This window comes from Botrytis fragariae (assembly GCF_013461495.1).
Source record: "Botrytis fragariae strain BVB16 chromosome Unknown tig00000795, whole genome shotgun sequence".
Taxonomy (NCBI): Eukaryota; Fungi; Ascomycota; class Leotiomycetes; order Helotiales; family Sclerotiniaceae; genus Botrytis; species Botrytis fragariae.
The window spans coordinates 1,132,700-1,148,428 of NW_023501011.1; the positions used below are offsets into that span (position 1 = coordinate 1,132,700).

Below are 15,729 nucleotides of genomic sequence, written 5' to 3' on the forward strand. Positions count from 1 at the left end.
TATCAAGTAAGAGGTTTGTAGGTCGAAGTTGAGAATTGATGAGAAGAGGAGGGTTTATTATGATTCAAGATTGTTATGGGGTCCGTGCAGGGTCGAGCTATAGGCAACAGGAAGGTCAATCAGGTGTCATAAGTGTCATAATTTGAATTCACTATATCCTTGGGTTCTTCGGGAATTGCAAGGACCGAGGTGACTTCTGTGTGAACAATTTTGGGCAATAGAAGAACAGAGACATGAATGCTACTGGTTGTGAAACAGGTCACATAATTCGAGCTTGGTTTTCAGACAAACTAGTTGGACTGCTTTGATCTGAACAATACTTTGAGAGAGAGGGGGAGGTATATGACTAGGCCTTTCATATGCTTGAACGCAAAGACATTTGATTTTGAGCACTTGCAACTTGAACATAGTCATGCTACGTGATGAAGAAATATGAATGATTAAAGTATATCAGAAAATCGAGAAGAACAGTGAAGACAAGCAAGACATGCTTTACCAGTTCACTAGACTTGACATTGCAAGACTACCTACCTAATATCAAAGCAACATGTAAATCACTGATTGCCACCAATCAGTTCAAACTCAAAGCAATCTCCAATTTTGAAAACAAACCTTCGAAGACAAAAGTTCCATACTACGCCCCTATACTTGGACAATGGTAAGAAGGAGAGAATACAATAGGACTTGTTAGGCATGTGATATCCCCGCTCGAGGCTATTCACTCGATATTTCCCCATACTCATGCCATGAAAATTCGCTCGAAACGACTGATTTGCAGGTCAAACTCAAGATATTGTTAGTATCCTCAAACCTACACGATAAATCACAGTGCAAGATCTTCCTTTATAGGACACCAGATGATTTCATTGTCTCCTAATTTACATATCACCCATCACGGGAACGAACGCCCCGCTCAACCGATCTATCATAGGTTCGATCTATGCAAGTTCTCAGTCACCATGCCCCCTATCATATGTTTCTCCCATTTAGTGTTTATCGGCTGGCTTTGGGGTCTTTGCGTTTGGGTTTCTAGGATCGTTCTTGAACTCCTCGCCTGTAATAGCCATTCTTGTCAGTATCCCTTCATAAGCGTATCTTCAAGGTCCACGTGCGCAGACAAGCAATAGAATAGACGTACTGTTGGCCATTGCGATAGCAGCAGAGTTGATTCCGTACATAATGACGGCACCTAATTCCCCAAGTAACATTAGCCCATAGTTCAGGCTCCAGCCTTGCCGTTCCCCCCCAGTTCCAGATGCTTTCGAACTTCGCATTTCGTGATATGCTTGGGATGAATGGCTCTCAGAGTAACATACCGGCAACGAAGAAAGGAGCCATTGGCTTTGCTAAAAACACAATTTTATCAGTAAACATTACTTGGAGATCGGAAAAGTGCGGAACGAAAGCTTTTCACAGCTTGCAATTGAATGGCTTCACATACCGACAGGCGCAGGGAACTTCTTTCCTAACCAAGACATTGTGAATTTGTGCTGTGGAATACGATTGAAAATGTACCGGAGGGTTGATTGGAGGTTAGACGGTGGTGGTGATTCCTATAATAGTAGTGAGGTCAACTATGGGAAGGGCCGCAACAAAACGAGGCTAGAATGTATTGGGGTTAGTGACATATCACGTTTTCCCAAAAAATCAAGTGCCTTGTGCATGAGGCCAAAAGCCCACGCTTTCCTCATTCAGTTTAGTCTACGATCATTGGCCTATCTTCACGTGAATCGACACCTTCAGCTTCACTTCCCCATACAAATCAAATGGATACAAGACAGAATCTCAATTTTGATTGGCCTCCACAAGAGACTCCAAGCCCGCAAGCCCGCAAGCCCGCAAACCCTCACATTCATCCGAAATGGAGCCACCACATCCCTGCTTTACTCCTCACTTTCGTCACTGCCCAGCTGCAGCTTGGTTGTCCTCTTTTCCCCTTTCAGTTCATTCACCAATTCCTCTCTCTCTCTCACATCACACCTCCAAAGTATTGTAACCACACGAACCTTTCAACCAATCTATTTCTGCCCATACCATTTTGATCCTTTCCCGCTCGAGCTATTCACTATTTCATCCTCGTTTTTATACTTTGAGACGGACAAAACAGTCAAAAAGTGCGGGGTATTTGGCAAGCTTGCTATTGTTGGATTCCATTTTAGCCAATTATATGGTTTCTTGTGCTACAAACTTATTAAACCTAAACCAAGCCTACTTTGCAGCTTCCATCTTCCTTTGTTTCTGTTGATTGCATCTCCAAGAAAGAGAGGAGGAAACAACAACAATTCTGTAGTAGAATATTGAATTCTATTTCTGCTTTGCATTCGAAAAACGAGCGAGAAGAGACGAGACGACACGGGGTAAATAAACCACGGCAACGACATCATACCGGCGCTTCGGAAAGTACGAAGATACAATACAACCCATTATACGATAATTGGATGACAATTGGAGAATAAAACCTCAATTATTCAGTTAACCAAGCGACATTCCTTCCTTCACCTCTCTGAGATTGTGGAACTTTTAATTACGAAATCGGGTTAATCCTTCTGCCAATCTCCAACAATCCCAATAATCGTTACAACTATTGACCACACCAATAATCAATCAACAACTTCACAATGTTTACACGACGAATTTCACGCAGCTCTATCACGAGTCAACCTCTTAGGGCCTTCACGACTACATCCACCTCTCTCTCTCGTACACCAGCCCTATCAAATATCACCCCCCAAGGTGTAGCCTCATTCGATGCAAAGCAGAAAGAATTCCGAGAAAGAATCGCAGAACAACATCGTAAGAAAGAAGCTGCAAGTGAGTCCAAACTATCCTCCCAAGCTCAAAAATCTGCTTCGGCAGACCATACACTAAATGGAGTAGAGCAAACAAACGAAAATGGTGAGAAGAAAGGAAAATTAAGTAGTTTAATTTATGGCACTCCTGAAGGTCGTGAGATGGAAAAGGAGATTGAACAGAGTTTCAGTCAGGTTTTAGCTAGAGGCAAATATGTACACTCGATCGTGTTTCATGAGGTCAAGCCAGATAAGGTTGACGAGTATGTCCAATTGGTTGGGGAATGGTATCCAAAGATGGCTGGAATGGAACAGAATAAAGTACACTTAGTTGGAAGTTGGAGAACAGAGGTTGGAGATTGTGATACGTTTGGTACGCTCCAATCCTCATTTACTTTTGAATCTATTCCACCTACAAACGCTGACAGATGAATGATTACAGTTCACATTTGGGAATACCAACGATATCACGGTTACCATGACTCCCTTCACAGTATCGCATCACATCCTGACTTCCAAGAATTCGACAAGAAACTCAAGTCTCTCATTACAAAGAAGAACGTTTCTCTCATGCAAGAATTCTCTTTCTGGCCTACCACTGCACCCCGTGAACTCGGTGGTCTCTTTGAATTACGCTCTTACACATTGCACCCCGGAAACCTCTTAGAATGGGAGACTCATTGGCGCCGCGGTCTAAAAGCTCGCCGAGAAGTCATGGAAGGCGTTGGAGCATGGTTTGTACAAATCGGAGAACTGAACACTGTGCATCATTTGTGGCAATTTGCGGATTTAGAGGAGAGGAAAAAGAGAAGAGAGCAAAGTTGGGAGATCGAGGGCTGGGGAGATACAGTTCACAAGACTGTGCCATTGATTCAAAATATGAAGAGTCGCGTGCTGATTCCAATGCCATGGAGTCCAGTTGGTTGATCTAATATCTGCGTAGATAGGACAACAGAATCAGCGGGAGGGTTGAACTCATGCATTAAACGTTAGCGTTGCGGATACCAGGACAAATTCAGTCAATGAAGCGTGATATTGAAGCGATGAAAGTTGAATGGACGATACCCAGCTCTGAACTTGAGGGACAAGATCAGCACGCTGCTACATGTATTAAGAAATTGATAAAACCAAAGGAAGCTTGTAGGGAATTCAAATGCAAATATTTCAACACGATGGATGGGTGAAGTCAAGCTTGATTCTACAAGGTGATATTGTGAAATTGAATGGAAAGTGTCAAACAAGGGTTACGCTAGCGTTTCCGCCGGTCTCGGCTCGTACCGAGGTGAGAATATTGTTGCACTATGTACTCCGTCACTCTGTATTCACATACACGACATTATTCAGAGGCCATATAAATAGCTTCAAAAGATCCTTTCAGCTTTACGAACGCGGTGGTGTTTGCTCAACGTGGGTTAAGGCGCAGCACCGGTTCACAGCAAACTTTCTTGTACTTGGGCCCCCACGGGGGTGTGTGAAAGGCCGATGTTGAGTTACTTCGTAAGAGTCCCGGTACACGATAAGTGTCTGTTACCAGAACTTTTCGATTCGTTATCCTATCTGTGCCTCAATAGCTTGGTTGCCTTTGTACCTGCATCTCCAGCATGCTGCTTACCTATCCCGATAAGAATTGTGGCATAGTGGGTGGTCAAGACAAATATGAGGTTCGCTGTGCGACATTGTATTGCAGCAGTTTTCTCAAAGTATGTATATTTGAATCTTAGATCAATATCAAACTGAACGGCGAACTACTTGCAAACTTTCTTTCGATACTAATAGTCTTTATTTTTCTGTCGATTCCAATTCATTGCCAACCTCAAGACCATATATACAATGAGCAATAACTTCCCATACAACGGCATTCTCCCATTTACATACCAAGCATCTGAGATTCTCTTCGCGGACTGGATAAATCTATTCACACTCTGTCTCGCCCCCCTCATTGTTCACATAGTTGCCGGAGTTCCATCGCCCGTCTATCTCTCTAGCCCACGACCTCGTTGGCACGAGCGGCTCGGCCACTATAATCCTACTTCGATACTATGGCGTTACTTCTCCATCATCGATCGACGAGCACGATCGCGTGCATGGAATTCTGCAGATATGGCAGCTAGTAATGCACATTTCTGGACTTCAAGTGGTTGGGATGGCTCGGAAAATATGATGCGGAAAAGTCGACGCTTTTGTTCTCGCATTCCTAGTTCTCCGCATGCGGTTTGGGTTTCGAAGACCTCAGCTGAAACAGTAGCGACTGTATTGCAAGGGCTGCAAGCTATTTGGCAATTAGTCGGAGGATTGAGCGGGGGTGGCTATTCTAACACTATCTCATTGGGAACGGTTTTTGCACCCCTAGCTATATGCGGATTAATAAGACTACCAGCGGCAGTCTGGATATCTGATGATTATTCGTACGTGGATGTGGATGTCGGTGGCGATAGTGATCGAGAAACGAAAATTTGCGACGGATACAGCCTGGCTAGCACACTAAAACGGCGCAAATCACCCACAAGTCGAACGCTTCTCAGCTTGGGACTTCTCGAACCATTCCCAGTCCACTCGCTTGATCTCCACTCTCCCCGCAGCTGGCGTGGTATAATTGTACGGATCCTCTGTCTGCTTCCGTTACTTGCTCTACTGGCCCTAGCGCTCCTATATCTAGTACCTTATAACACTTCATCTTACCCTCTGAATATCTTCTTCACACTTACTCAATTCCTCGTCGTCATATTCTTCACCATCTTCCTCGTCTGTTCAATCCCCATCTATACATTCTATTTTCTGACCAATAATTCCACCACCACTATCATCCCATGTATAACAAGTCTCTGGTACAAAATCTACACAGCCCTTTTATTCGCCTGCATGCTCGTCCTCGTCTGTGTTGCGGGCCTTGAAACTCGAGCGACCCCGTGCGGTCTCTATACTACTACACCGCCGGGTTTCTTTGATATGGTGGTTTGTGGAGGTCTTAGTGTAGCTCGGAATGGGGCTGTGGAGGGGATACCGTCTGGACTGCCGTTTGGAGTTGCCTGGAGGAATAGTACGAGTGAGGAGGTGGAGGGTGGAGTGTTTTATGTGGGGGAATTTGATGGGTGGTGTAAGATTGGGATGAAGGGTGATACAGTTGAAGCCTTTATGCCTGTTAATTTGTCGACGTTTGGTGGGTGAGATATCCGAGGGAAGAGCGTGAAGAAGCAGCATATATTTTATATGCAGGATTGTTAAGTCATAGTGCGTAATTCTAAGGCTCGAGCAGAGGCGAATTGTGCCTGAGAAAACCTGTCGTGTTCCGGTAATTGTTACATGTGGTCTAATTGGAAGGAATAGCTAAGGATTTCGAAAGTACTCAAATGCATCACCGAAGGGTTATTCTCACTGGCAAGCTATTCAAGTGATCGCTGGTGTGGCTTTTTCAGACAGCAGTCAAGATGATACCATCTGTGAGCTATTATCCCGAACAACTAAATAGTAAGGTAGAGATTTGATTGTTAATTATAGTCTATGTGATGTTGCCTCTTCATCAAGATATGGAAAATTATTTCCTTGAACCCCTGTCATTAACGCCATATGCCAGATGTCATTTACTGAAAAAAAAAAAAGCGGCGCGCTACATTCAGTCTTGTCACGTTGATATCTCATTGTCCACAACTCTCAAACTTGGTAAAACTGATTGTGGCTCATAAATTCTCCACCCGCAGAATCAGCATCCAGTCGTTCTACTCACTTGGAAGAATCATTCACAACTGAGTTGTCAAATTAATCATCACAAGCGCTACCACAAATGAACGAGCTCTGAGCCTCCGGAACCCCCGCTAAATCCACTCTCTTCGTTCCTTCCACTTCCCCCTCATTAACTCTTTCACATAATCCCTTTAACTTCTCCCCTACCCACTCGAAATCTCTCAATTCAAGATATATTTGCGCGCTTAACCTGACCCAGAGCACATTCGCATGCCATCCAATTTGCAGATAGGTATCAAATTCTTTGACTGCGGTTTTGTTGAGCCATACTTTGATCTTTTCTGCATCGGCAGGTTTGAATGCTGTTGTCTCGGATGTTGCATGGGACTTGTCATTGCTCTCACGCAAAAAGGATATTGGTAGCTTAATGTTGGTAAAGAACGTTTCTCTTCCGGGCAAGATAGGGAGAGTGTGTGTATTCAGAGTCGAAGCGCATAAGTTACCGCCTGTTTTAGCAAGATCAAAACAATATTGACGAATCGATGCTTCGCCGCCGCAAATGGTATTACGGAAGGATATTGCGGCGGGGATGCATAGGTATGGTGTGTAGTCAATGGTTGCAACGAAGTTGAACATTGAGACGAAATAGTTATTGATATCTTCCAAAGTGTCATTCTCGGAAATTTTGCGGTAGCCGTGAGATGTAGGGAGGGAGGTGCGAATGAGGTGTTGGTTGCGGAGGGGTACATAAAAAACTGCACAGGAGCGAGGGGTATAGAGCCATCTACCGTAGGTTAGAATGCGAATTTCGTAAGAAGAAGATATCATACTTATGACAGTTACTGACGAAAAAGTCGGGACTGACTGAGCCAAGGTGTGTGAGATCGATGTGTCCGATACCGTGAGCACCATCAATTAAACTCAAGACACCTAGTTCTTTGCATATCTGTACCAGCTTCTCCCAAGGCATTCGAACACCGGGGAATGTCAGGACCTGTCATTGACGTTGTAAGATAATCGTGATCACCAATCAAAGTCAAATGAGATGCACTCAAAACAATACATGAGAGGTGATGTCAGAACTACTGACAGTTTGAAGTGAGATTGAGGGAACCTTACCGTATCAAATATAGCCAACTTAACTTTCGTACCCATCGCTTTTACTAACTCTACAAACTCCTTGAATTCCCCTAATTTACTCTCCTCATTAATCGGAAACTCCAATACCTGACAATACGTCGCTACTTCTACTCCCAACATCTCTCTTACACTTTCAATTGTCTTCTCACACGCATCATAAATCGTGCTAAAGTAAACAATCATATCTCCCTCCTCCCATTTCAGATTCCTCAATACAGTATTCACACCTGTCGTCGCATTCGGGATTAGAACCACTTCCTTTGGATCAGCACCTAGAAGAGGTGCAACGGCTTCTCGTGATTGATCAATGAGTTCTGGAAGATCATAGACGTAGAATGTACTGGGTCTTTCAGTACACTGCTTCTGAAATGCATCTTGAGCTTGTTGGATAGGACGTGGGTACGCGCCAAAAGAACCGTGGTTTAGAGGTGTGTAGCTGGAAGAGAATTGGAAATGGGTGTCACGCATGCGATGGCCGAATGGAGGCCGAATTGTCATTTTGATGAATGAGAAAGTGATGATATCGTTTGATTGAATTGTAACAGTTGTAATGATTTCTAGGAAAGTCACCGCTGTTAATGGTTCGATCAATAACTCGTTGATCGTTGCCAAATCGGAATCCAGAGTGAGGTGTGGCTGGGGTTCACACGTGATCTTTGTTGCATCCATTTTATCAGCTACTAGGCTACCTCTCGTTTGCAATTGCCGGTACTGTTCTCAAGATCTTTGTCTTTTTCATAATGCATTCTGTTGCGCAGATCAATGAATTGCTTGCTGGGTGTATTTCTTTGATTGTAAATGATACTGTAAAGCATTTTGAGAGGTCAGATAGCTTATGCTATATTTGCTTACTTCGAATCACGTTGGATAATGTGAAATTCCAACTGTTTGTTGGCCACTTGTTGGTTGGCTCCAGTATTGCCGATGCCGTCATTGCCGGCAGTCAGCTACCTATGTACATCTGAAGACTATCTTGCTATGTAATGCCAAATGAAATAGAAGCCAAGAAATCTTTTTATAAGTGTATCCATCGCAATTTGACTGTCGCGTTTCAGAGACTGCAAACGGTCAAGTAAAGAGAAGCTACTTATTAATTACTACGGGCTCGCTAACTATGACTTCTCGAAAATGGAAAGATGAACTCGTTCCCAACATTGTTGACCATCTAGCTGAAGTTGATCCAGAGGCTTTGTATGCAGAGTATCCAGTTTCTACTTTGACGTACGATCATGGCTACCGTAAGATCACCTATGGTGATTTTGCAAGCGCTGTCGACTGTGTTGCTTGGTGGATGCACGAAAACTTGGGTCCTGCGAAAGACTTCGAGGTTCTAGCCTATATAGGGCCCAATGATCTGAGATATCCAGCACTAATCTTGGGTGCCATAAAAGCTGGCTACTTGGTGAGAATTTTCCCTAAGTTGTTTCTATCCACAGACCACAGTCCGCCCCCAACTGCGCATATTCTTCTCTGTATCCATCGAATTCAGATTGTTATTTTGTCATGAATATGCGATGCTAAGGTCTAAAAGATATTTCTCACCTCCCCCAGAAATAGCGTTGCAGCTCAAACAAACCTACTTGATCTCCTGGAATGTAGAACCATTCTCTCACCGACTCCTCGCCTCCCTCAGATCACCGAGATTCTCGAAGCTAATTCTGATCTTCGCTTCGTTGAGGTTCCAAGTGTTGAAGATATTCTCAAAAATAAGAGAAGACATTTTCCGTTCGATAAAACTTTCTCTAAAGCATATCAGGAGCCCTTCGTAGTTGTGTAAGCTAAGTGAACCTATGATCATGCTATATCAAAAGCTAACCTAACTACAAAAGGCATACTTCTGGCTCGACTGGATTTCCAAAGCCTATGATCTGGACTCATGAAACTGCTCAAAGAAACATCGCATTGATGGCGCTAGACCCACCAGCTGGCTATGAGAGCCAACATCGAATGTATGAGGGGAAAAGAGTATTTTTAACCTTCCCACCCTTCCACGTGAGTTTCAAATTGTTCTCAATGACGCCATAGCTTCTGATGCAATATTGTTTAGGGTGCATACCTTTGTTGTCATTTGTTCAATGCTGTACCATTTGGTACAGTGATGATTAGTTCTACTTCCGGAGCAATACCATCCGCGAAGGGACTTGTGGATGGATTGAAGAAAACACCAGCAGATGTTGCATTCATAGTACCTTCTATTGTGAATGAGTTGAGCCAAAGCCCAGATCTTCTCGATTATTGCGCTGAGCATCTGGAAATGATAATTTACTGTGGAGGAGACTTGCCACAAGCCATCGGGGACATAGTTGCATCTAAGATCAGACTGGTGAATCAATTTGGAGCTACGGAACTTGGCTTATCAAACCTGATCCATCGAAATGGCGAGCTCGACCGAGGAGACTGGAAGTACGTCGAGTTTCACCCAGACACAGGCGCCGAACTCAGACCAGTAATAGACAATACCCACGAGCTGACTATGCTTTCCGACCCCGAATTGTTAAAGCAGCAACCTACCTTCACGATGTTTCCCCAAGCAACGGAATATGCCAGTCGTGATCTCTTCACCCCTCATCCTAGCAAGCCAAACCTTTGGAAATGGCATGCAAGAGCTGACGATATTATTGTATTCTTAAATGGCGAGAAGACCAATCCTATATCAATGGAGCAGCACATCGTGGCTCGTAATCCAGAAGTTCAAGCGGCTTTGGTGATGGGCGCACAACGTTTTCAAGCATCACTTTTGATAGACCCTGTTAATGGAGATATCAATATCTCAACAACAGAGCGCGCAGCGCTGCTAGAAAAGATCTGGCCCTCAGTGGAAGAAGCCAACCAAAAGTGCCCAGTGAGTATACATTTCTATGCCTAAGAAGCAGATGTGAAAGACAACATGCCGTTTTGGTCTTCTTCTCTATCTTTGAACGACAGGCAGGTACTAATATGTCCGATAGGCTCATGCAAAGGTTGCTAAAACACACATTTTCTTCACCAATCCAACGAAACGTATGTCGATTGCGGGAAAAGGTACGGTTCAGCGAGCAGGAACTTTACAACTTTACCGGGAAGAACTCGATGCTTTGTATGCAGATGCAGATAGCATGACAGTAGGGAGAGACGGCGAAATCTTCTCGAACATCGACATTGGTGATTTATCGGCGGTTTCCAAGTGCGTGAAAGAAGCTGTGGTCAACACCACTTCTTGGCCTGATCTAGATGTGAACGAGGACTTCTTCGCTCGCGGAATGGACTCTCTGCAGGCTCTCACAGTTGTGAGAAAGCTTCGCTGTGGACTTGGAATTACACCAATCGCTTCAAGTACGCTTTATACCAATCCATCAATTGCTCAATTAGCAAGCGCTGTCGTGAAGATTTCGAAAGACGAGAAATCTATACATGGTCGACAGATGGCAGGCCAATTGAGAGACAGTATGCTCACGGAGTTTCGAAGCCGTATTGATTCGCTTATTTTACATCCGGCGACTTCCCATGGGAAAGTTGACACGAATCATGAAACCGTCGTCTTGACTGGGTCTACAGGCACGCTTGGTTCCCATATTCTAGGGAGTCTTCTCTCAAATTCACGAGTCGCTCATATATACTGTTTGAACCGCTCAGCGTCAGGTAAAAGTCTCCGAGAGTCTCGAAGCGAATCCGCAGATACTGCCGACACTCGAGTCACATTCCTCACCACAGATCTCTCGAAGCCACAGCTTGGACTTTCTTCAGAAGACTACTCCAACTTACTACAGGCAACTCGCATCATCCATAATGCCTGGCCTGTTAATTTCAATCTATCATTGTCTTCTTTCCGTCCGAGCATTGAAGGTCTGATCAATCTTATTACGCTCGCAGTATCAAGCGCAGGTGGGAGCTTGTTTTTCATCTCTTCAATTAGTTCCGTCATGGGATACAAAACTTCGTCTGGTGTTACACCCGAAAATATAATCCATCCACCAACCGACCACAATGAATCATTTGTAGGACCAAATGGCTACGCGGAAAGCAAATACATTTCGGAACTTCTCATCTCTTACGCATCAGATAATTCTTCACCTCATAGATATGAGTTCTCCCTCGCAAGAGTCGGTCAGATAGCTGGTCCGGTAAAAGTTAAGGGGATGTGGAACAAGACTGAATGGTTTCCAAGTCTCATTCTTAGTTCTATACATGTAGGTTGTATTCCTAGCTCTCTAGGCTCGAGCCTTGGAAGAATCGACTGGGTACCGGTAGATTTGCTTGCAGGTATCATCGCGGACTTGGCTCTGGTCAATAATGTTCAAAATGAGGGGAGACCGGTTAAGGTCTTTCATCCTTTGAATCATAATCCCAAAACCTGGGAAGATATTCGAGAGGAGGTGGTTATGGATCTATGTTCTATTTCCGGCAAATCGATTGAAGTCGTTCCACTCGATGTCTGGATCGCGAAAGTTAGGGAAGATGTAGAGCTGAAAGTAGGACCCGGGGCTATATTGAAGGAAGGAGAATTAGATGAGATCTTGGAAAATAACCCCGCAGTCAAACTGTTGAAGTTCTACGAAGATGTGCTTGGAGATGGCAAGGAAAGTAATGTCTTGGAAACGGAAGAGACCAGAAAGGCAAGTAAGGTTTTGAAGGATTTGGAGGGTATCAAAAGGGATTGGATTGCTAAGTGGATTTCTGAGTGGGTGGGTGTTTGAAAAGAATGGTACCTGAAATTTTTTGTTGACTTTGCTCATGATTCCGCTTGCAATATTTGAATAGTTGAAGCATCTTCCTAGGCTTCTCGGGATAAACAGTTCTGATCTAAGTATTCAACAATGAATTTCATATTATTCGTCACTTCGAAGTATTTAGGATGCCCAGAACGGCAAGAATGAACTCAACATTCAGGGAGTTTTTAATGGATAAATACTTGCCACTCTTTTGAAGATAAATTAGTTGGATGCAACGGAGAGCCCAATAATGTTCAAACAACAATTGCCATTAGCATGCCGAGAATACATCAAGATTGATGATAAGTGGAGACATTCGTGTGAGCAGGGGCCCTGATGATATCCAGAATTTCTGCAGCTTTTTGAGATGGGCTGCGGTATTGAATTTGGAATTTGGAGGAAGGTTTGATTGCAACGCCGTCAAAATTTTTGAGAGATACCATTATGGTGATGCTCTATTTCTACTGCAAATTGAAACATAAGAGTACATTCTATACATATCCATACATACTCCAGATAAGAATGTGCAGAGCCAGACATTATTAGCTGATTTAAATCTATTCCAATCACTAAGTTGGTAAAAAACGAGAATATAAAACCTTAAACCGCAAAACAATCAAATGGTATCATCGCAGAACCTAGATTTAACTCCCAATGTAGCTGCACTTCATCCAACGGGAAATACTTCCACAGTAATCCTTGACTACTATCGATTCAGCTAGCAGGCGTGCCATTTGGACCCCCTAAGCATTACATTCAAAGATGCCAGGCCTGGTTTTAGCGATGCCGTGAAGAATCATCGTCTGATATTGAGCAGATTGTGGTGACTGACACTCTTTGGAAGTAGTCCCAAATACACCACTAGTCTTCAGCCTCCAGCCCATCACTGCCCATAACAATTTTCAAACCCGCCCTCGCCCCTTCAACTGTATGCTCCAAAGCCGCCACTTTAGCCAAAACACTCATTAACTTTGGATCCGCACTCTCGACTCTAACCTTTTCCTTGACCCTAACCTCTTCCCCTTTGAACATGAACACCTCATCCATCTCATCATGCTCCAATCTTCTCTGAGCTCCAATAGCAAATGCTATTCTGCTTCCAAAGTTGACTTGCTGTGCTACAGGTTCAAGAACTCGTATGGTGAGCAGTAATGAGCCATCGGAGATTGTAAGATCGAGAGAGAGATTGGAGGGCAAGGATGGGGCGAAAGTATCGGGATCAACAGGGTTATGCGCCCAGTTCAAAGATGCGGGAGTTTGTGTGGGAGATTCGAGGAGAGAGGGACCTTTGAGGACGAGCTTGGCCTCGGTGAGGATACTATGAAGAAGGTGCAACTGGGAGGATATAAAAGGCGCAGAATGACGATCGCCGGTCCAGCGAGTTATGTCGACGCAATCAAGACTTTGGTTTAGGAGTGTGCGGAGTTGAGTGAGCGGTTCGAGGAGAAGGGGCAGAGTCGGCGACAGTGAAAATGAGGACGGTGGGAGAGATTTGAGGCGCAGATGAAGAGTCTGGGGGATGGCTATTAGCGATCGCCGAAAGAGTTTGAATTCATAGTTTGAGGTTTGGGGCGGAAAAGGGAAGTTAAGGATATGAAGAACATAAGGAAAAGGGGGAAGACAAACTCCTTTAACCACCTGAGTACCAACACGTGTGATATGGCCCTTCAAATACTCGGAGCGAGGTGATGACATAACAAGTGTAGACCCCGGCTCAACGGGGGCGAGAAGCGCATAACAATCTTCTAAGCCCGTTTTCAACGAATCTAATGTTTCCTGTAGTGATTCGAGAAGCCATGATAGCTCGCGTTCCTGGACTGACAGTTAGTTTCCGCTTGTTGCGTAGATGAGATTGTATGGGAAAGCAAGTAGATACATACCGTAGAATCGTCCTCTTGTTTCCTCAACTCATGGACAGGTAAAGACGGCCAGATGGAAGTAGACATATCGATATATCGTTGTTAAGAAATTAAGTGTTCTGCGGGATGATATAGATTGCTGCACTTTGGTGGAGCTATCTATCTATAGCCTATGACGTTAGTGTAAAATGGGTTCTGCCGGGCGGTGAGTGTCTCAATTTAGAACTTTGCTGTATCAATTTAATGTATCGGAATCGCAATTACGGACCCTCTCTGTGCTGCTTCCTTACTCTACATCTAATTTTTGATACCTTGTTCATCAATTTCTACATCGTAAACATTCTTCATACTTTTTTACATTCTTGCGCACAAATTGTGGATAAACAATCGCAACCAAAACCAAAACCAGAGCCGCATCGTGGCCGGCACAGAAATGGCTCGTACACTACCTTCACTTTCCTCTAAGGACGACAAGAAACCTAAGCTGCCAAGAATAGGAAAGAGTGAGATTCTCTTGATTCCCTTGGTTCCCTTGGTTCCCTTGTTTTTGATTGATGCTAATTCGTGTGCGCAGACCAAAGAATCCAAAAGCGACCCCTTCTGCACCCCGCAATCGCGTCACCCCGCTCTTCTTCTGAGAAAGTCGTCTACGTCTCTGATAAATCGCAATTCATCGCCATCGTGAAACGAGTCCGTAAATACCTAGATGGCGCAGAGTTTCGTGCCGGACCTACAGTTTTGCCTAGTACAGACAGGGAGTTGATGAGAGAAATCGAAGAAGGCATTAAAACAAGTAGGATGGAAAGGAAACCAGGCAGCGGCAACGGCGAAGAAGTCGTAATGAAAGGAACGGGGAAAGCAATTGAGAAAACATTAATGTTGGCGCATTGGTGGCAGCAACAAGAAGGTGTGAGAGTGGTAATCAGGACAAAGAGTGTAGCGACTGTTGATGATATTGTGGGAATTGACAATAAGGATGACGATATGGGGGAGAGTGAGAGTAGGGTCAGGAGGGTTAGTGTGCTGGAAGTTTCCGTTTCCTACATTTGAATGATGGATTGGATTGGATTGGATTGAATGCACGTATCGCGATCAAGAGGATGAATCCTGCAGCCCAACCGAATGCTGTTGGATTGTTTGGGTATGGAGTTTAACTATGGAGTTACGGCGCATTACAAACAGGCGCAACGATAAGGAATACTTGAATGGACTGGCGTTAGATACCAAAACAAAATGTACATGAATAAGGCTTGGAACGTAATGTACGACTGAATATAGAACGGTACACTCAAGGGGCACTGTTCCTATACCTTTAGAGATTTGACTTTAAGTTGTGTCTCTGCACGAAGGGGTGGGTCATCCTACCTCGACTTTTTTTTCCAGTTCTTGTTTGGCTTGTACTCCTGGCTTATATACTGGCCCGGAGCTTGCTGATAGCATGCCTTCTTGATGGATTGTAGCATTCAAGTGTGATCTTGCCTCATTACTCGTTTTAAGGAGAAGAACAGAAATCACGTCGCTCAAGATGCACGAATAGAGTGAATCCAGCACTAGCGTGCATTGTTTGAACGACAA

At 44.1% G+C, this 15,729-nt stretch overlaps 8 protein-coding genes across 8 annotated transcripts; 5 read left to right on the forward strand and 3 right to left on the reverse strand.

Annotated features, from left to right (window-relative positions):
- Positions 1–908: 908 nt before the first annotated feature.
- Bfra_007257 (putative atp synthase subunit j) lies at positions 909–1,530 on the reverse strand. Its single transcript, XM_037337631.1, has 4 exons — positions 1,442–1,530; positions 1,317–1,346; positions 1,139–1,189; positions 909–1,054 (listed from the first exon to the last, which is right to left on the reverse strand). Exons 1-4 carry the CDS (start codon positions 1,476–1,478, stop codon positions 987–989), a joined length of 186 nt encoding a protein of 61 aa, XP_037187011.1. The 5' UTR covers positions 1,479–1,530; the 3' UTR covers positions 909–986.
- Positions 1,531–2,618: 1,088 nt separating this feature from the next.
- Positions 2,619–3,716, forward strand: Bfra_007258 (putative nipsnap family protein; the record flags this gene model as incomplete). Its single annotated transcript, XM_037337632.1, has 2 exons — positions 2,619–3,162; positions 3,232–3,716. 2 exons carry the CDS (start codon positions 2,619–2,621, stop codon positions 3,714–3,716), a joined length of 1,029 nt encoding a protein of 342 aa, XP_037187012.1.
- Positions 3,717–3,811: 95 nt separating this feature from the next.
- Bfra_007259 (uncharacterized protein) lies at positions 3,812–4,148 on the forward strand (the record flags this gene model as incomplete). Its single annotated transcript, XM_037337633.1, has 2 exons — positions 3,812–3,896; positions 4,021–4,148. 2 exons carry the CDS (start codon positions 3,812–3,814, stop codon positions 4,146–4,148), a joined length of 213 nt encoding a protein of 70 aa, XP_037187013.1.
- Positions 4,149–4,619: 471 nt separating this feature from the next.
- On the forward strand, positions 4,620–5,954 carry Bfra_007260 (uncharacterized protein; the record flags this gene model as incomplete). The annotated part of the gene is made up of 1 exon (XM_037337634.1): positions 4,620–5,954. The coding sequence occupies one exon, from the start codon at positions 4,620–4,622 to the stop codon at positions 5,952–5,954; it is 1,335 nt and encodes a 444-aa protein (XP_037187014.1).
- A 588-nt stretch (positions 5,955–6,542) lies between these two features.
- Positions 6,543–8,276, reverse strand: Bfra_007261 (putative aminotransferase family protein; the record flags this gene model as incomplete). Its single annotated transcript, XM_037337635.1, has 3 exons — positions 6,543–7,251; positions 7,298–7,461; positions 7,587–8,276. The coding sequence occupies 3 exons, from the start codon at positions 8,274–8,276 to the stop codon at positions 6,543–6,545; spliced, it is 1,563 nt and encodes a 520-aa protein (XP_037187015.1).
- Positions 8,277–8,721: 445 nt separating this feature from the next.
- Bfra_007262 (putative nrps-like enzyme protein) lies at positions 8,722–12,777 on the forward strand (the record flags this gene model as incomplete). The annotated part of the gene is made up of 6 exons (XM_037337636.1): positions 8,722–9,009; positions 9,139–9,380; positions 9,437–9,599; positions 9,655–10,449; positions 10,556–12,268; positions 12,643–12,777. The coding sequence occupies 6 exons, from the start codon at positions 8,722–8,724 to the stop codon at positions 12,775–12,777; spliced, it is 3,336 nt and encodes a 1,111-aa protein (XP_037187016.1).
- Positions 12,778–13,156: 379 nt separating this feature from the next.
- Bfra_007263 (uncharacterized protein) lies at positions 13,157–14,241 on the reverse strand (the record flags this gene model as incomplete). Its single annotated transcript, XM_037337637.1, has 3 exons — positions 13,157–13,807; positions 13,922–14,107; positions 14,176–14,241. The coding sequence occupies 3 exons, from the start codon at positions 14,239–14,241 to the stop codon at positions 13,157–13,159; spliced, it is 903 nt and encodes a 300-aa protein (XP_037187017.1).
- A 346-nt stretch (positions 14,242–14,587) lies between these two features.
- Bfra_007264 (uncharacterized protein) lies at positions 14,588–15,204 on the forward strand (the record flags this gene model as incomplete). The annotated part of the gene is made up of 2 exons (XM_037337638.1): positions 14,588–14,657; positions 14,729–15,204. 2 exons carry the CDS (start codon positions 14,588–14,590, stop codon positions 15,202–15,204), a joined length of 546 nt encoding a protein of 181 aa, XP_037187018.1.
- Positions 15,205–15,729: the final 525 nt, after the last annotated feature.